Source organism: Ciona robusta, chromosome 3 (genome assembly GCF_009617815.1).
Source record: "Ciona robusta chromosome 3, ASM961781v2".
Taxonomy (NCBI): Eukaryota; Metazoa; Chordata; class Ascidiacea; order Phlebobranchia; family Cionidae; genus Ciona; species Ciona robusta.
Window position 1 is genome coordinate 6,222,514 of NC_143237.1, and position 20,213 is coordinate 6,242,726.

Sequence of the window (20,213 nt, forward strand, 5' to 3'; positions counted from 1 at the left end):
TCATATTAAACAAGGTACTCGAGCGTCATGACATTGGTTTACCCGCAGTTTACGTCGGTTATTTTACAATCGATGCGAAAAATTGCGAATGACAGTGGCTCGCTCGTTTGCAATAATTACGTTACAGGAATCGCTTCGACACACACACATGTGACGTTAAGATGCCGTTTCTTCACGCTTTCTTCGCACCTTTTTTTCATGTTTTTTTTTTCAAGTGATGAGAAGTTCAAAGGATTTGTAAGTTAAATCACACGTACATTTCTTCTATAGGTAACATCGAAGATGTGACGTCACGAAGTGGTGATGACGCGACAGAAGAACTCACTTTGTAAGTTGTTTTGTTTCCCCACAATCTTCAATGTTTGGAAATGGACGTTTTCGTTATGTTTAGAACATGGGATGTGACGTCACAGGAACAAGCGGACTGAAATCAAGGCAATGATGACGTAATACAAAAGAGCCGACATGAAACAGATATTTTGTTAAAGCTGCATACACAAGCGCAAGGTTTAGTCAAAGTTAGTAAGTCCATAATATGTTTTACCGATGCGCCCGTTCCCATGCAACCAGTGCTTGTGAAGTTAGTGTTATCATATCGGCGAGTAAAGCACTTTTACTTTCCACCATCATTTGTCTTTTGTGGCGGATATTCCCACGAGAGTAATGTCTGATCTCGCACATTCTAATTTCGTTCCAGTTCCAGTAAGCACGAACTTATCTACACGTTGTAAGGATCGCACTTCGTTGTGGTATATCCGAATGAAAACAGCAGCTGGTAGTTAAACTTTAATCAGTAAACTGAGAAGTGATGACGGCGTTAATGAAAGGCAGTCTTTGATCATACATTTGATAAACCGCCAGGGCTTACGCGAGCATAAGTACCTTAGTACCGTTTGCTGGCAGTTTAGGTTTTTATATATTCGACCAATTAGAAATATTTTGATTGGTGTAAGGAAATGTGATTGACGAACTTGAGAATAAATCATTTGAGACTTTAAAAACCCGCAATCTTTGTAATGAAGTTCTTATCGTAATGTAACTTAGCCCGGTTCGAGAACTTTAATCATTTAAGGTAGAGTAAGTAAAGTCAACGTGGGTATACACATTCGTTTAATAAGCCTAAGTTCAGAAAAAAATACTTTATCGTAGTTTATTAATATTAAACAAATATGTTAGACAACTATACTTTTGAGTCAACGTTTTTTTGTAACATTTTTATTACGGTTGAGAAAGCTGGGACACCTTTTCATTCTATTTATTTGTCCCATTAGGTAGTAAACAAATAACATTCAAAGAATAATAAAACTGTATCCTTACGACTCCCATAGACAGTTGTTAATTGTTTAAAACTCGATCAGGATGTTTAGGTATTATGTGCTAAAAGTGTCCCATCTTTCCCCACAGAACTATATTATTTATCGTCTTAGGTAATTATGGTGTGTTAACTGTATGCAAATAAAAACCTTCAAAATGGGACAATTCCAATCAATTAATAGCAAGACGGTGAGACTAAGTATATTGGATGATAGTGTTGCATTGGATGAGACATATGACAGGGTGGAACGAATGCTGAGGAACTTATGTGACAATAACGAAGAAAAAGGTTTGGTGGTTATAGGTGTGGAAATATTGTTTTTTTCACTACCAAATGCGACGAGAAAATACGATAAAAAACACATTTTCCATCTTATTTTGCTACATAGCAGGGAAGATGAGACACATTTTCATTATATTTTGTCGTTTAACTTGGTAGTAAACAAAGAACATTCAAAGAATTATGAAACCGTATTCTCACGATTCCCATAAACCGTTGTTAATTTTTTTTAAATCAAGATATTCAGATATTATGTGCTAAATGTGCCCATCTTACCCCGAAATACTATAGTTGTATTAAATTGCCCCTAGGGCATCGTAATATTTAAATTCTAATGTATATTATTTGGTAACTCGTCGCGGAGAATAAAGACGTGTCATTTATTCAATGTCACCACTACATCGTAATAAAGCATGTTAGCTATAAATAGATTACTCTAATAACTTTATGCGTTTTTTAAAGAAATTCTAAGCTGTTGGGAGAAGGCAGTAAGCAAGAAGTGTCGTAACCCGTTACAACTTTGGAGTGCGTTTGGTTTGGCGATGCGGGCGCTTGAAAACTGGGGAAAACATCGGAGTTTTCTTGCATTTTCAATTCGACAGGTCGAATTATCGCAAGAGTTTGAAAAGTCCAGCGATTTGTTCGCTGGTATGGATTCTGTCAACAGCGCAATTCTCGTTGCGGATTCATATTTAAATATGGCAAAGTATGTTTTTTGACTGCGTAGTTATATACAGTTAATTAAGCAATCGAGTAAATCTGTATTCAGCAAGTATGATATAAAGTTATATGGTAATATGCATTGAGTTTTTAATGAATTCGCCATTTTGGTTCAATATTGTTTAGCGTCGCATTTACACTCCTTCACGTTTTACTTTTCAGTTTTATTTAAAGAATATTTTACTTAAAGGGGAAACCTTCTGATGTCTCAATACAAGAACAGCGAAAAATACGCCACCAAGTGCCTGAGTGTGCTTTGCTCCGTCCGAAAAAGCAACCTCAATGCTATCAAACTGAGTGGTTATGCATACTTGTACAAGGCGAGATCGAATTTAGGCTTTAGTAACTTCAGAAATGCCCTTGAAGACTTGGAGCGATCGCTCCGTGTGGCTCACGACCAGGAAGATAGGAGGCTTGAGTGTTTTGCTTGTTGTGCTATGGGTGCTTTGTATCTACAATTGAAAGACTACGAAAAGGTTTGGATTTTGCGTTTGTTGTTCGTTTTTTATTATAGTATGTGGGGACGATGGGACACGTTTAGCACATAATATCCAAATATCCTAACCTTATTATATTCAATAACAAAAAGGGTATGGAAAACGTAGGATACGGTTTTATAATCCTTTAGAGTTTAGATATTCTTTGTTTACTACCAAATTTGACGAGAAAATAGAATGGTGTTCTAGCTTCCCCCACCCTACTCTATAACGCCTAAGAAATTAACCACATCTCAAACGATACCTAAAACGCATTCCTGGATTAAACGTTTTTAAACTTTCATTATGTTAGGGAAATTTCTTCTCCATAAAATCGTGTGAGATCTGGACACAATGTGGATCAAGTTGGAGCACACGCACCAAAGTCACCACTCAGTTGAATCTCGCTGAAGCTTACAGGAAAGTGGGAAAGATAGAAGACGCCATGGTGATTGGTGAAGTGAGTTTGTATAGTATGGTTGGGGTAAGACGGTTCATGTGTATAGTAGGTTGGGGTAAGATGGTTCATGTATAGTGTGGTTAAGGTAAGACGGTTCATGTATATAGTAGGTTGGGGTAAGACGGTTCATGTGTATAGTATGGTGGGGCAAGACGGTTTATGTGTATAGTATGTTGGGGTAAGACGGTTCATGTATATAGTAGGTTGGGGTAAGACGGTTCATGTGTATAGTAGTTTGGGGTAAGACGGTTCATGTGTATAGTATTGTTGGGGTAAGACGGTTCATGTATATAGAAGGTTGGGGTAAGACGGTTCATGTGTATAGTAGTTTGGGGTAAGACGGTTCCTGTATATAGTAGGTTGGGGTAAGACGGTTCGTGTATAGTAGTTTGGGGTAAGACGGTTCCTGTATATAGTAGGTTGGGGTAAGACGGTTCGTGTATATAGTATAGTGGGGTAAGATGGTCCACGTTTTTAATCTCTTTTGTCTTCCCAGTAGTAAACAAAGAATATTTACAGAATTACTTAACTGCAGTAGTCCTTTTACTTTAAAGGAGTGTTTTAATTGTTGAGAATACAGTCGAAAAATATAAAATTTATGTGCTAGCCATGTCCCATATTACCCCACGATACTAAAATACGACTAAAATCCAATCTTATACAGGAGGCGATGAAAATAGCGATCGAAAACGACGATCGGTCATGTCAAGCTTACGCCATGTTGTGTTTTGCTGATATACATCGTGTAAGGAAAGATGAAGAAAGATCGTTACCAAGGTATAACTCAGCATCAGGGCTCATGCTGGATACGGGCGACCAGTTCGGATACATGATGTCAACTATAGGAAAAGCTAAATTGTATCTGCAGACGAAAGATTATCAAAAGGTAGACTGCTATGCTATTTTTCTTTTCTATATGGGTGAGGTCATTATTGTCAAGGAGGTTAAGGCTACGTTTAGTTCAGACTGCATCGTTGATATAGTGAATTGGGGTACGATGGTTCATAATATAACCGCATCCTCACGACCTAAAGAGCGTTGTTAACTATTTAAATCACGATTATATCATTGATTTATTCATTTATGCGTTTTCAGGCAATCCAAGAATATTTTGCGGGTCAAAAAATAGCTGAAGCTATTGGCAACAAGGTAAAAAATCCAATAGTAACTTGGACAAACTACATTTGAAACTCAACTTTGATTTTTAGATTACGTCCATGCATATCCACGGTGAACTGGCTCTCTTGTTTCAACGATTATCCAACCAAGACGAAGCGAGAGTGAGAACCCTAAGATATCATCGACTTCTCGAAACTATGGAACTGTTTTGCGGTATATGCGCTGAACCGATGGCGGAGAAAAACGAACAGCTTGAAGCTCTTCCATGCTCGCATTTTTTCCACTTGAAGTAAGTATCTTCATTTAAACTATATGCTAAAGCGTTTTGGTGATAGCTTGGTGGTATAGCCTAACACACACAAGATGTTCGATCGTATATAGGCATAGGGTCTCTGTATGTTGGATGTAACGAAAATTGTGGTACAGAACATACATAGTTGGGTGGGAGAAGGCGGGAAGCCTTTTGCACACAATATCCAGTTATCCTGATCGTGTTTCAGACAATTAACAACGGTCTATGAGAGTCGTAAGGATACGGTTTTAAAATTATTAAAATGTTCTTTGCTTACTACCAAATGCAACAACAAAATAGGCTGAAAAGGCGTCCCTTCTTCTCCCACCCTACTATATTGTTTTATGCATTACAATTTATTTTGTAACAAAATCGCCAATTAATTAATAGTCCAATGTAAAACAACAAAAAATCGCTTTTTAGATGTGTTTCTAATAACGACGCTTTGGAAATGCGGATGTGTCCTAGTTGCCAGAAGAAGCCAATGAAGCAAGCCACTCTTTGACGTTTCCATTTCCCAATACCAACTATATATTTATATTCCTTGCTATATAATCAAGCAGTTGTTGTTTATGATACGACGGTAACGTGGGTGTCAGATATTTCAGTATAAGTTTTATATAGCGGGAACTATAATCTCACTCGGTGGAAGTTGTACAGTATTATTAGCGGAGTAATTTTAGTTTAACTACTTTTTCACTAAACATAGGTTTCGTAAACAGGGGTTGCAACAAGCTGTCTGCACAGACTTGCTGTAGTACCATGTGGGAAAGTTGCTGGGATGCCGTTTAGTATACTAAGTATAGTAGATGGGGGAAGACGGGACACCTTTAGCACATAATATCCGAATATCCTGATTGTGTTTTAAACAAGTAACAACGGTCTATGGGGGTCGTGAGGATACGGTTTTATAAAGCAAATGGGACGAGAAAATGGAGTAAAAAGGTGTCCTATCTTCCCCCACCATACTATACATAAAAAAAAACATATTCTTTTCCAAAATTGTTAAAGGTGAGTTACTATGGTTTAAATCGCAGCTCTAATCTATTAGATTTTATCCGATACCATAAACCCCAATATACAATTGTTCAGTTTATACACGTGTCAGAATTGTTAACACACCAGACAGCAAAGCCCGCCATTTTTAAGCAGCTCATAGTATACAGCAACGAATGGTTGAGGTAACAGACGCGTTACAGGTACACAGGATTGTTTTATGGTCATTTTTTATCGCCATCACTGAATAGGCAGACCTTATTTATCTACCCAGCAGTAACTGTTAAACCAAAGCATTTAGCACAAGGCATAGCTATTACTTATGGCTAAATATTTTTATTTGAAACCAACAATCACAACGCTGACTGTGATAACGACTTGTATTGTTGTGCTTGGATATTTGAAGCTGATTAGGTGAGTGTTTATAACTATATATTGTTAAGTATATATATGTATTTTACCAGTTGGTATTTTTTTAAAAAGTTGTGCCGTGTTTAGTTTATCTTTGCGAAATCCAATATGTAGTCGTGTAGCGTGAAAGGGCTGCACAGCACAATCTCATGCTGTTGTCGTGCACCGCACTGATGCGAAAAGCACCAATTTACCACCAAACGCTTACTTGTGTTAGGCTTGTTGAAGAAAAACTAAACTAGACGCATCAGTTTTCTCAATACTTGGAGCGTATATGCTACATGTGTGGGAAATAATGTGCATGTGAATATTTGTATTGCTTCGGTTTGTAGTCGCGATTATTAAATGGAGACCTTCAACATTAGACCGCGATGGGTGTCAGCTTTTGTAAAAGTAACAAATCGCCCGTACGGACTTTAAGCGCATGAATAACACAATGCACACGTGACACGTAATTACACCGATGAGGCCGGTTTGCAGAAATATAGTATATAGTACTGTGGGGGAAGATGGGACACCTTTAGTGCATAATATCTAAATATTCTGATCGTGTTTTAAACAATTAACAATGGTCTGTGGGAGTCGTGAGGATATAGTTTTTTTGATGGCTTAAATGTTCTTTGTTTACTACTAAATGGGACGAGAAAATATAACGAAAGGTGTCCCATCTTCCCCCACCCTACTATATATATATATGTCTACAATTCGGACAAATTTTATCAATATGCTAAGCTACAGAGAAACGGCTTTTATTCTCGGCGTTTGTTTTATTCTAAGTTGTAAAAGATCCGAGTTTTATTCAAGCAATGTTTTATTTTCAACCATGCAAGGTACGAAGAGGGAAAATTAATAATTCACGTCCACAGAGCAAATCTAAACAAAGCTACATCAAACGATCAATATGTCCCTACAGGTACAAAATCTATATTTATTGGTATATAGACATTCATAGGCGGATTAAGACATATACAGTAAGGTTGGGTATAGGGCATGATTTCATTGTTTTTTATCATCCCATTTGGTAGTAAACAAAAAAAATACAGAATTGCAAAACCACAGCTCTGCGAGTCTAACATAGCGTTGTTAATTGAAGCCACAATCAGAAATATTGGATATAGGTGCTAATGCTGTCCCATCTTACCCCACAATATTATATATAGTAGGGTGGGGGAGATGGGACACTTTCTACTTTATTTACTCGTCCCATTCGGTAGTAAACAAAGAACATTCAAAGAATTATAAAACTGTATCCTCACGACTCCCAAAGACTATTGGTAGGTGTTTAAAACACGATCAGGATATTTGGATATTATATGCTAAAAGTGTCCCGTCTTCCCCCACCCTACTATATGTTCTTGGGGGTGGCTACAAAACAATTTGATATGCCTGTTGGAAAGCGACGTGTTCGGGAACATAAATGTATAGAGTACTGTGGGGGAAGATGGGACTTCTTTGGCACATGATATTTAAATATCCTGATCGCGTTTTAAACATTTAACAATGGTTTATGGACGTCGTGAGGAAAAGGTTTTGTAATTTATTGAATGCTCTCTGTTTACTACCAAATGGGACAAGGAAAAAGAACGCAAAGGTGTCCCATCTTCCCCCACCCTACTATATGACCACTTCCACTCTGGCTATAATAAGTTTAATCTGAACTATAACAGCCTATCATATTTGTACCCAGACAGGCTCTAGAGTCTAGCCGGACGCATAATAACACAACTTTCGTATTTCCAGCACCACAAACAACATTATCAACACAAACAGAGGAAGCAAATAGAAAAAAGGTTAGTATAAAGTCGGACTGTCAAAAACAACAACCCTTCGACGTACATACGAAGGCTTTGGTCAGAAATGCTCTGGAAAGAGCAGTTCAGCTAAAAGAATTATTTCGACACCAATCCGAGAAACTCAAAAGTGATTTGAATGAGACCGTTTCCATTCTGGCCTATTTTGAAAGGCTTTCAAAACCGCTAGAAAAGTAAGTTAATTTTCTGTTGTACATTTGTTCTGTTGAGATGTCCTGATATTATAAGATGATATATATATATATACTTAAAAAGCAATTTATGTAATTGGTATTGTTCGCATAACGTGCTCAGAAGTACATGGACCGGTGCCGTGGAAAGATGGTTTGCGCGCCTGCCTAGCTACAGTTTGCGTGGTTTAACGACCGTCGTTGCCCCACAGCATGAGGATACATAATTCGCAATTGATTAATTCTAAACTTCCGCGTGGTCCTATTATGCAAGGACAAATGAATTAGGTTTGACAATCACAGCCCACAATGAAACAGAATGAAATGTAAAACTAATCCCGCGTTTCCATGGTTTTCTTATATAACCACAGCAAATACGCTCCTAACGTACATACTTTCCAGCTCTCTGATGAATGATTTGGAATTACTTCATAATATAACTTCAATAGATGACCACAAAGAATTAGAGGAATTGAACGAAATAGCTCAAAGTATGATTCATAAGTCACAGGTAATATTCAACCACTGTCATGTAATGTGTGCAGGGCAAACATCCCAAATAAACAGAAACTATAGATAACAGTATCAATATAGTTTGTGGGCGTTGCCCAAATCTGTTTAATGGTTTATTTATTTATCGAATGTGTTTATCAAATATTTTCTATCCAATGCAGAATCCTAAGGATTGCCGCATTGCTCGTAAACTGCACTGTTCAGTTAATCATACCAGTTGTGGATTTGGGTGCCTGATGCACGATTATGGTTTATGTATCTTCGTCGCTGTGGGGAAGTCTAGATGCATGCAGTATGACATGAAACAACTGACGGCTTACCCTGGAATTTCTTCAATGTTTAAGTACACCAGCAACACATGCGTCAACACCTCGCATTTTGGGGAATCCATTGAGTGGCAATGTACGTTATCAGTATACATTAGTTGGTAAACATAGACACACAGTGTCGTACTGTGGGGCAAGATAGGATAACTTAAATCCATATATCCTCAGTGTGTTTTTAATAATCGTCTGGCGCCGTGGCAAAGTGTTTCCCCCCACCCTACCATATATAAAAAAAAGAAAAAGAGAGTAACATACATGTTAACTCGTAAGCTGGCACGAGGTGTATGAAACAGAACACCCGTGTTATAACGTCTGTCGTTTTCCGGCTACGCGAGGATAAAGCAAGTTATATTCATTATACATTCTTAATTAACGGCGATCATTTAGAGTCGCGGGGCTACGGTTATATAATTCTATAAATATTCTTTGTTTACCAATAAACCTTACAATATTTTTACTTTTTCAGCGTCTTTCCACAAGAAACCCACCCTAAAGGAAACCGAAGTAATCAAAATGACAATTGATGGGCCGTACACAAGCCATTCACTCTTCAGTCCCGGTACCGTCCCAGAAAAATTACTGCCACGAATTGAACGCGTCCATGGCGATCCTAGAGCATGGTGGATAGGCCATGTTATGAATTACTTCCTTAGACCACAGCAATTGGTCGAAGACGAATTTACTTCAGTTAAAAGAGAGATTCAATTCGCGCATCCTATCGTTGGGTATTGAGACAAATCGTTAAGATTGAAACTGCGGTATTTATATTGAATTTTTTTGCAGTATTCATATACGGAGGCGAGATAAAATCTCTGAAGCTCCTTATTATGATCTGGAGAGGTATATGGACCATGTGGGAAGCTGGTATGACCGCTACGTTATGAAACATCCTGGTGAAAATGTGATCAGACGTGTCTATCTCGCAACGGATGCATCTGAAGTTGTTGAAGAAGCAAAGATAAGGTTAGTGTCGCAATGTCGGCTTGCAGATACGATTGACCCATAGTTTCCTATTACGTATAGACGTGTAGTCTGTTCTCGGTTTATAACAACATTATAAGCGAACTTGTTTATCACATGTTTACTCACTAGGCGTCTTAGCTATCTATAGTTTGAGAGGTATAGATTAAAAACTTAAATGTGTTATATATTATATATACAACATTAGTAAATAAAGACGCTCATTCACGGCCTACTAGAGATCTCTAGTAGGCCGTGGCTCATTTAATTTCGTACATTTTCATGCGTGGGTTTGTAGCACTGAAGTGTGAATAACATGATACCGGACCATATGCGTCCTTTGTCTGAATAATCTAACTCACACGATCACATAAGTCACAGAAGTCCTGAATTGTTTCATGCACGGCACTGCAGAACAGTTCGTAATAACGGTAAGATACGACGGCGTATGTTATCTTAAAACGTCAATCGTGAACGAGAGGTTACGACTATCGCGGAACGTAAACCAGTTTGAATAATTCTTGTGTCCGAATGCTCCTCGTAAAATTCGAATACTCGTTCGGAAAAAGGGTATATACTTTATAGCGGCAATAGCAGACAATAAACGTAAAATACAGTCGTATAGGAAAGCTATTGCCTACAATGGGAATCGAAGTGAAAATATCTGCGCTTCGTCGCTGTCGGGAAGTCTGCGATGAATAACGAACGACACAAGTAGAAAATATGCGCGATATATGTACATTTACTTACCTACCGATTAAGGTATTCTAATTCTAATGCAGATATCCAAAGTATGCGTTCATCACTGCTCTTGGAAAATTGTTTAAAGAATCTCAAAATCGACAAAGCGCGTCAGCCGTGAAATGTATCTGGTATGACGTCCTCCTATTGAGGGATTGCGACTTTGCTGTTGTAACATTCTCATCCAATGTAAGTAAAACTTTAAAGGGGTTATATTTTAGAAACAACGTATAGTAGGATAGGGAAAGATGGGACACCTTTTCATTCCATTTTCTCGTCCCATTTGGTAGTAAACAAAGTAAATTCAAAGAATTATAAAACCGTATCCTCACGACTCCCATGGACCGTTGTTAATTGTTTAAAACACGATCAGGATATTAGGATATTATGTGCTAAAGGTGTCCCATCTTCCCCAACCCTACTGTAACAATTGTAAACTATGTCACATCCCTGTATTATGTACTGTTCTGCCACAGTGCTTAGTGTGCAAGCGTGAAGTGTGTGAAACAGAACACCAGTGTTATAAGGACTACCGATGCCACTCCATGCGAGAGAACATAAATTAAATTCATTCTTACTTAAACATTTAAATAAAGAGGAATATGTTTTCTGTGTCCTGTGAAACAATCACGCCTTATCTTACACAATAAACCTTTTTAATCATTAAAATAAATGCATTAACGTCTGTTGTTATAAGTACTGTTGTTTTAACCCATTATTCTAGCCGGCGCAAACTGTACTAAATAGACAAAATAAGGTTGTTAATGTTTGTTAACTGTCTTTCCTTTTGTAGGTGGGTAGGTTGGTTTATGAGCTTAAGCAAAACTCCACGAGCGATCAAACATACAGTGTTTTAAGTCTGGACGACCGTTACCACTACTGGGGTGAAATTGGCCAAGTACAATTCGCCATTGCTGACCATAATCCACCAAGTGATATTTTGTGCAATAACACACAAACACGCGCCTCAATGCAGGAAATGCGAACATGGACTTGTGAATTAGAATTAAAAGCAGGAGATGAGCTTGTAGCGCTTCCTACACTCTACCATGTTTATTTGTCTGGCGGTTATAACCGAAGAACTAAGTTGCACGGATTATATCCAGCACACAAGGTTAAAGATGTGGTCACACCTGCTCCATACCCTTTAACATGATTTGATTCCATTGCAGTGGTTGCACTGTGTATATTGGTGGCCACATGATGACTAACCATTACATACTCATATAACTTATCAGCAACAGGAAAGGTGTTGTGAAAAATAATGGAAAATTTCTTATAACAATAGAAGGAAATTAAGATGTTGCGTAATGGGCCATACACTGTGTAGTCTGCTGTTTAAGTTCCTATTTTGCAACTTTTTAAAAGCACTGTATAGTTAAAACCTTATTTATTAAAGTATCTGCTTAAGTGCACGAATGTAGTTTACAATGAAATACTTATCCAACAATTAATTGACACAAATGCAATATAGCAATATATTAAAATACTAACCAAGATTTAATCAAAGTACAATACGTTAATAAAAACCAGCTAAACTTTGTGTATACTGTATACAACTTCAGACAAAAACCTTTTTATTCAATTAAAATCAGCTATACAGAAAAAAATCCAAAAAACAATCATAAACAAAGTTGCATATGTGGTAACGTGTAAGCAATCACGAGCTGTTAGAAACAGAAAACCTATGTTATAACTGCATAACACCGCTATGGTACAATAAATAAGCCGAAACTATTCATTTTCTAAGTGTCTGAATACAACAGCCACACTTTTTAACTGACATGCTTTCTACATTTTTATCTATAGCATGTTTTAACAACTGTTGTTTTGCTGTTAACTACTTTCTCTCAGTTCTTCAAATATCATAATTTTGGGCCTTTTGGCTATTGTTTCCGAAGAGATAAATAAAATTATGATATGTTATAGTTAGTTATACATTAGTTTGTGAACCATTGATTATAAATCTGGATACTTTTTTGGCAAAGTTTGGATTTAGATTTGTTTGTTTTGTGGAAGGCGAGGTGGGGGTTGGCTCGGAGGTTGCGTGATGTCATTTGATGTGGATGGGACTTGGGGACGAGACTCTATGGGATTCCATCTTTCTTTATGTAAAGCAGCCTGGGAGTTAAAACATTTAGATTGAATTTTGCATTAATGTTCGGAAAAAATTATTCATGGTCATGATAGTACTATGTAGATAGCCCACATCCTAGGGCCCCTTCCTTGTTGTTCTGTAGGGTGTCACCATATTAAATACAATATTAGGTTTTGGGAGTCAAAATTATGTAAAAGGCAAATTATTTCTGCTTGTAACTGCTCATTACAATAGTTCTCTTGGTTTTAGATGAAATACAAAGTAGATAACAATAATAAATACATCCTTAACTGTTGTATTTTATGCCATTTTTGTTTTATGCGGTGAGGTCCTTTGTCAAGGCATACCAGGGCGAAGGGGATTTAGGCCTGGGTCAGCCCATTTGTATAAGCTTTATAATAATCTTTACTTACCCCCAAATAGATACCACTGCCAACAATCACACAGACTGAACCAAGAAACGTTGGAACACTAATGATACCAGGTATGCAGACTCTACAAAAAGTATTAGAATATTGTTGATATAATATATTGGCAACCAGCGCTGCAGCAAAGTGGTTAGCATGCCTGCCTCTAAAGTTTAAACCAGAGGTATTGTGTCGAAGGCTCGTCGCTGCTACCATTGTGGGTGTATGTGTTCTTGGGCAAAACACCCAAAGGCAATTGCTCCAACCAAGTGGTCATTAATTGGTTGTCCAAATTATCAGCCATACATGATAAAAATGAAAAAAATTCCCCAAAAAATAATCACCCACAAAGTAACATACATGGTAACTCGTAAGCTAGCACGATGTGTATAAAACAGAACACCTGTGCTATAACAACTATAGTTCTCCGCCACATGAAGATAAAGTAAATTACATTCATTCATATGAAAATCATAGTCAAATGTCATAGACATGTGGTCACATACTTACATGAAGTATGCTATTGCACGAAAATAATAGTTGCTGACAAACGGTAGTTTATTGACCATAGTAGAAAAACAGGACTGACCACTGCATGAACAAAATCATTGAGTTGAATCAAGTAAAAATAAAATACTATCAGTATTACATAAAAAAAAAATTATAAATACGCGACTTTTTTTACAAAGTAATCAACAGAATTAAAAATGTTTTTGAAATTTAGAGATTCAGTGGCTTATTATACACCAGTCTGCAAAGTATGGCAGTTCCTGACGAGATCTCGCGCGTGCAAGACGGTTATTTTTAGCGTTCGCGCGTGCTATCATTAAAAATCTGCGTGCAAAGCATGTACATTTTCAAGCCACGTTAGGAAATCTTACTTAATTTAATACGTATTTTTATCTTTGTTTAATTAATTGGCGTCCGTAGGACAAATTGTGGCGTGCATAACCGAAAGTCTGTAAAAAAATCGCGCGTGCACCTGCCATACTCTGCAGTCTGGATTATACACACTGTTAATATTGATGGTTGTAATTTTAATTTACAAGCACACCTTCTAAGCAGAGTGTTTCCTTTGTTCTTCTTTCCTCTTGGATATTCAAGTAAGCCAACTAAAATGCCAAACACACTACAACACAATATCAAGCTGTTAAGTTTAAGAAACCTGAAATACATATTATCTTCTACCTCAGTAACATATAATATTTTACTACATACTATTCTTATAACTTAAATACAATATTTTCATTTTTTCCAATAAAAAGTTTACATACAAGACGCATATAGGCAGTTGAAAATTGAATAGTAAACCCGGTTGTTAAAATAAATGAACTTTTAGCACTTGTGAAGAATCCTCTGGCATGTTACAGACTAGGCTGAGAGAGGTTGGTAGTTAGCAGTTGTTAGTTGGGGGGTAGGGGCTAATGGTTATAGGAGTTTGTGGTTACTAGTTACGCAGATAACATAGGAGGGGTTCTTCACTAGCACTGGACTTTCAATAAAATATTTTTGTTTGCAAAAGGATACACTCCGTATATTCCAATTGGTAACCAGAACATGAAGTTCTTGAGTAATCCTCCAACAATTCCAATGATTCCTCCAAGAGTCAGAACTGAAACGTTTTTTTATAACATTCGTTTTATATGATTACGTAATGTCAATGTAAATAATATAGCGTATATTGTTTTGACAACGAAATAGCTTTTAAAGCCAGTTAGGACTCACCATAGCTACCAAGGAGGGCAGTTTCATTCGCCCACATTCCCCACTGTATACTTCGTATATTGCTACTCGAGGAAGGCATGTTTATTGTAACCTAACCTACCAATACTTCTAGAAACTTTAGTGCTGTATACGAAGAACTGCAGCAGGAAATAACGGAAAGGGAAGTTCCCGAACTATAATGACGTCACCTTTTTCATGGAAATGTCAAAAGATTGGGAGCTTACAGCAAAAAGAGCTTACTTGGGTATCATATGATAAGACGTCATCGTAAGTTTAGATTTCACGCATGATCAACGATCTGTTTATTCTTCGGTTATTATAGAACCTTTATATTATTATAGATGATAGTCTTTTGTCTTTCTCCTAATTCCAATCCTCTATTACTCTATTTCTACTGCAATCTTAAACCGAAACTATTACGCCGCTTTGCATTGCAGCACATTCATTCATTGCAGTATTTGTGTTATAAAATGATGCAACTGCCAAACAATATGCAAGAAATGTTTTATGTTTGTCATTATAATTCGTCCTTTATGCTTGGAGGTTGAAAGAATTTTCCGTAGGTCGACTCTCGTTCCTTGAAAGATTCAACTTCTGGGATGGTCAATACACCGTCTTCGTCTGTGTCTAGCAAGTGAAAGTACTTTTGTGCTGTTTGCTAAAAATAAAATTTAAGTGTAGGCTACCTTTACCTTAATATATACTAAACAATTAAAACACAATAACTTACCTTAAGAATATCGACTTTGTCCTCCTGTTTATAGTTATCAGGGAAGAGATCGATCACTGCGTTAATCAAATTACTTTTCGTTGTATTGAAAGACCCATTGAATGCGTTGTGAAGAATTCGTCTGCAAGGACGTAAGTGTAATGATGCTATTTTATATTTTTATGATGTTTAGCGTAAACGTTGTGTTATGATTCAATCGCATGACTTCCTTAAGTGACATTTAGTTACCCCTTGGTTGTATGATCACATACATCGACCGAATTGCAATAAAAACGATTAAACGTCTGGATTTATAAGTAAAACTTAGTGTGAGAATATCGGTGCTAAACTCCTAACTGGGTTAGTTTACATGCGTTGCTTACTGTTCAAGGCTCATAGCCGGATGCTTGCGATAGTGAGACAACGTTTCGTATTCTGGGAAGAAAGTGCCAATGCAATCTTCATGAAATGTCTGGTCATTAACCGGGTCAAACCAAAAGTTAATCGCAAGTTTTCTGCCTTTTGGTCCTTTTAATTGGTGAAACCACCTATAAAAACACGAGGAGGCAATGATTATTTGAGACCGTGTAGCTTAACTGTAATGGTGTCGTCTTCTTATGCTAAACTCACCGAACTGGCATGTAAAAACAGTCTCCAGCCTCGATAGTTGCTCCATACCACGGTATCTTTGAAATATTTCCATATTTGTACATATCAACCCTTTCAACATCTACACTACTCGTGTTACTAAACTGATCGAGTAAATCATCCAATGACAGACTGTCCTCGTATTTCTGCCAGAAAAATGTAAACATATTTGTATGCATTCTTGCTATGCATAAACACAGGGTTATCTAATAACAGAACTTAGCCTGTCAAGTGAACAGAAGTATTCTACATCGTCGCCGTGGAAAAGTGGTTATAGGCCGTTCTCTCTAGCCCAAAATTTACCGTTTCCCAAAAAGTCCCATCCGTGATAGTTTGTGATCAGACACGTTTGAAAAAGAACACACGAATAATAACGAGTGCCGTTGCCCGCCACGTGGGAATGAAAAAAAAATAACTTATCGGTACCATTTAAACCTATACTGCACACCTTACAAAAACCTTACCGGGTCTATAAGTAACAGATCTTTCTTCCCATCATAAAGGCAATTTAGATTTTCGTTACTGTCGTTATGAAGAAGAGAGTTGGAGTCGCCTGCTGAAAACCACATCGCCACCACATTTAACAGTTTAAAAAAACTTCCGCACAGTAGCGACTTCGGAACGAACACTTCAGCATCTGAAAAAATGTAATGAAATTATTATTAATTTTCATTGGTATATATAACTTATATTTGAACCTATAGGCTATATACACATAACGGCTTCTATTCGATGTTTAAAAATCACGTTCTTTTAACAGAGTCGCGTTTATACAAAACAGAACTACGTTTATATATACATGTATATGGATATAGTAGGTAGGGGGAAGATGGGACATCTTTAGTACATATTATCGAAATATCCTGATCGTGTTTTAAACAATTAACGACGGTATATGGGAGTAGTAAGGATACGGTTTTGTAATTCTTTGATTGTTCTTTGTTTACTGCCAAATAGAGCGAGAAAATCGAATGAAAAGGCGTCCCATCTTCCCCCACCCTACTATATGTACATTATTGACCAATGTTTTTAATTTGACAAATGTTTACGTTTACTTACCCGCAAACTGCTCATTAGATATTTGACTCATAATGTAAACGTCTTCTTTCTCATAAACAGACAGAAATTCTGACATTTTCATAGGGAATGGTTCTTCTATTACTCTTTCTTTGAGCGGTTCTATACTGAATGTTGCATCTCCATAACGTTCTCTGAATGGTATATAGTAGTGTAAACGCCTATAGAGATGCGCACGTCTGTATCTTTCCTTGTAAACCTTGCGTTTACCTCAAGTAAGAGTCGTTTCTCAAGTTGTTAAAATTAGGAAACTTCTTAGCTACTGCTTTAAACACCACTGGTTTCGCAGGTGCGACGTAGTTATCGTAAAACTCGATCGGATTTGGGAAATCGTGTCTTTCTTCTATAGGAATGGGTGGCATGTGCGAACCAATGTGTTGCATGTGACCTGGTGGGTCATCCGCCACAACAACAACAAGTAGTTGCACAATGCTAAATATGACTATCCTACACCCATTCATGCCGTTTCTTCTACAGCAAATAAAGTATTCTGTATTTACCAGAGATAATAAATTAGTATAATCATATACTTTTATAAACTATTTCCAATCCTCTTCAATTCTGCCTACAGCACTACAAGTCTGGTCTCCCTAATGTTTCTAAAACCACATCAGTACGTGGCATTACTCTGCAAACATCAGCACTGAAAAGATTAAGCTGTTCTGAGAAACACGAATATACAGCTTCCACGTTTTCCCGTTGATTCTGTACAAGCTGCGCTGTTATCTGTATATGCATCGGCCGATTGGCAATAAAAGAGATTAAGCGTTACAATGCTTTGAATGTTCTTTGTTTACTACCAAATGGGACAAGAAAACAGAATAAAAAGGTGTCCCATCTTCCCCCACTATATTAATTAGTAAAGTGTAAGCTAGCACGGGGTGTATGAAGCAGAACACACGCGTTATTACGACTGTCGTTTTCCGGTTACGCAAGGATAAAACAAGTTACATTCGTTCATTCAACCAAGTTGTTTGTAACAGCAGGTATAGATTTGTTTTGCGGAATATTTGCCTCCGTAACGCTGCTAACAGGGCGGCTATGTATACAGTCTTAAATGAGTCTACCCTAATATACGAAAAGTGATACATCAAGTGTTTCTAATATATATTTTCTCCAGTTTATTAACGCAAATATATACAATATATATACAACTTGTAGATACACTAATCGCTTCATTAAAAAAAAATTAAGTACCAGTAAATTTATAAATTTCATGTAATTTCACATTATACTTGTTGTTATACATTCTAAAGTCTTTTTACTAATACACTCGATAAACAACTTGCAGAATAGGGGCCAATAAATTAATTCATCCGCTTATACGCGAAGTTTTTGAACAGGTTCAAATCAGGGTTTTCTTTCATTTTTAAGGGTATATAAATCAGATAAAATATTTTCGATATTCCGATTTTGGCTAAGAATGGGCAATCCAGTACAACTGTAAATACTCGTATTTATACAACTGAACTGCGTTGACGAATAATCGTTCTACTTTTTGTGTCACCGCCAGAACAACACATGGTGTATCTGCGTTAAAAAAAAACAAAAAACAAAGCATATTTAGGTTTGTCAAAATTAATCATTTTAATTTATTGTTATATAGTGTGGGGGAAGGCAGGACTCGGGATAAGGCAGTAATTTTTCATAAATCTCATTTTACGGATACCCATTTGATGATAGATAAAAACAAATTTTACAGTTATTATTCGACAGTATTCTTTTAGGTGTTGAACAAATGCATCATTTTCCCCAAGGGTTAAATAACCAAGTCATTAGATGCTCACGTTATAGTATTAAAAAAAAAATTCTGTAGTTTACAGAATCGAATTATACGTCCAATACCGTAGTTAATTAAAACATAGGTTGAAATATTTTGTACAGTTTGATTTTGTTTTATAAAATTAGCATGTACTTGAAATAAATAATATCATACCGTAAGACGTTGGTAACATGTTGAAAACTATAACAGTGGAGCAAGACAAAGAATGTTTAAACTTAATTTTCAAAGCGTATAACATTAGGATATTAAAAAGTCCCGTTTACCCCTCCCGTTTTTGAATCCTTAAAATTACACCTGCGAATACTTAAATAACTACTCGTGTGTTTTAATGTATTTTTTAAGTCGTTATTAAATAAGAAAGGTATATGATGGTACTAATTCGTAGTATCACCCCAAAACCATATATTTTGAGATTGGGCAATATTTGCTTAAGGGTCCCGTCTTACCCCACTCTACTATATACGACTTAAAACAAATCAAATTTTGGGCGAGATCATTCGCCACGCCAGCGGACTTTGGCATTTTCACATTTGGCCACATATGCCTTAATAATAAGATACTAACTTTTCTAAGTCTTCAGCATCTTCAATCGTCTCTGGCAATGGAATGGTTTTCGTTTCTGGAAGAAGTAAGGTAAGTCCGGCAGCCGACACACCAAGTGAAGCCATAATGAGGTACGAAGAGTAGTAGTTTGTTTGCTGGCCTGTTAAACATATATATATATAGGAATTTTATTCCGTGCTAGTACGTTTGTTTCTTAGTGCGGAATATTCAAAAAATCATAAAACCTTATCCTCACTACTTCAATAGACCGTTGTTAATTGTTTAAAACACGATCAGGGTATTTGGATATTATGTGCTAAAGGTGTCCCATCTTCCCGCACAGTACTATATCACACTGCAGTGTTATTAATAAGAGAGATCTTATATTTCCCAGTGAAGCATACTTAAGAATATGAGATAAGGGGAAGCAATCGCCCCAACTCTTGCAGCCGTAGAAGACGCTCCAATGCTCAAGTTTCGCATGAGAGTTGGGAAAAGCTCGCAGCAAAAGATGTAAACGATATTGAAGCACCCAGTAATGAACAACTTGCTTGTCATGGCCCCGGCAATCATAAGAGTTTCAGAGACTGTAATTGAAACGTGCGATAATATTATAATATAGTATAGGGTGTTA

General features: G+C 36.9%; 5 protein-coding genes and 1 long non-coding RNA gene across 7 annotated transcripts; 3 read left to right on the top strand and 3 right to left on the bottom strand.

The window, feature by feature from the left end:
* Window positions 1-1,368: 1,368 nt before the first annotated feature.
* LOC149738600 (43 kDa receptor-associated protein of the synapse-like) lies at window positions 1,369-5,757 on the top strand. Its single transcript, XM_089875074.1, has 8 exons — window positions 1,369-1,603; window positions 2,057-2,300; window positions 2,505-2,790; window positions 3,104-3,250; window positions 3,915-4,136; window positions 4,346-4,399; window positions 4,459-4,658; window positions 5,085-5,757. Exons 1-8 carry the CDS (start codon window positions 1,450-1,452, stop codon window positions 5,164-5,166), a joined length of 1,389 nt encoding a protein of 462 aa, XP_089731200.1. The 5' UTR covers window positions 1,369-1,449; the 3' UTR covers window positions 5,167-5,757.
* Window positions 5,758-5,927: 170 nt separating this feature from the next.
* Window positions 5,928-12,523, top strand: LOC149738601 (alpha-(1,6)-fucosyltransferase-like). The gene is made up of 9 exons (XM_089875072.1): window positions 5,928-6,071; window positions 6,899-6,981; window positions 7,809-8,052; window positions 8,452-8,560; window positions 8,724-8,964; window positions 9,355-9,613; window positions 9,672-9,851; window positions 10,631-10,778; window positions 11,383-12,523. The coding sequence occupies exons 1-9, from the start codon at window positions 5,980-5,982 to the stop codon at window positions 11,743-11,745; spliced, it is 1,719 nt and encodes a 572-aa protein (XP_089731198.1). The 5' UTR covers window positions 5,928-5,979; the 3' UTR covers window positions 11,746-12,523.
* On the bottom strand, window positions 11,963-14,961 carry LOC149738602 (cytochrome b-245 light chain-like). 2 transcript variants are annotated; one of them, XM_089875080.1, is made up of 6 exons: window positions 14,820-14,961; window positions 14,622-14,706; window positions 14,149-14,223; window positions 13,605-13,685; window positions 13,101-13,182; window positions 11,963-12,710 (listed from the first exon to the last, which is right to left on the bottom strand). In XM_089875080.1, exons 1-6 carry the CDS (start codon window positions 14,896-14,898, stop codon window positions 12,585-12,587), a joined length of 528 nt encoding a protein of 175 aa, XP_089731206.1. In that variant the 5' UTR covers window positions 14,899-14,961; the 3' UTR covers window positions 11,963-12,584. The 2 variants fall into 2 exon arrangements, with proteins under 2 accessions (XP_089731206.1, XP_089731207.1); XM_089875081.1 differs by lacking the exon at window positions 13,605-13,685.
* Window position 14,962: 1 nt separating this feature from the next.
* On the top strand, window positions 14,963-16,818 carry LOC149738603 (uncharacterized). Its single transcript, XR_016384640.1, has 3 exons — window positions 14,963-15,063; window positions 15,383-15,680; window positions 16,680-16,818. It is a non-coding gene; the product is annotated as an uncharacterized LOC149738603 (long non-coding RNA).
* Window positions 15,245-17,838, bottom strand: LOC149738604 (bifunctional peptidase and (3S)-lysyl hydroxylase Jmjd7-like). Its single transcript, XM_089875077.1, has 7 exons — window positions 17,464-17,838; window positions 17,236-17,387; window positions 16,641-16,813; window positions 16,159-16,322; window positions 15,912-16,076; window positions 15,550-15,670; window positions 15,245-15,477 (listed from the first exon to the last, which is right to left on the bottom strand). Exons 1-7 carry the CDS (start codon window positions 17,712-17,714, stop codon window positions 15,337-15,339), a joined length of 1,167 nt encoding a protein of 388 aa, XP_089731203.1. The 5' UTR covers window positions 17,715-17,838; the 3' UTR covers window positions 15,245-15,336.
* Window positions 17,839-18,328: 490 nt separating this feature from the next.
* Window positions 18,329-20,210, bottom strand: LOC149738605 (organic cation transporter protein-like). Its single transcript, XM_089874504.1, has 3 exons — window positions 19,984-20,210; window positions 19,601-19,739; window positions 18,329-18,783 (listed from the first exon to the last, which is right to left on the bottom strand). The coding sequence occupies exons 1-3, from the start codon at window positions 20,150-20,152 to the stop codon at window positions 18,711-18,713; spliced, it is 381 nt and encodes a 126-aa protein (XP_089730630.1). The 5' UTR covers window positions 20,153-20,210; the 3' UTR covers window positions 18,329-18,710.
* Between the last annotated feature and the right edge of the window lie 3 nt (window positions 20,211-20,213).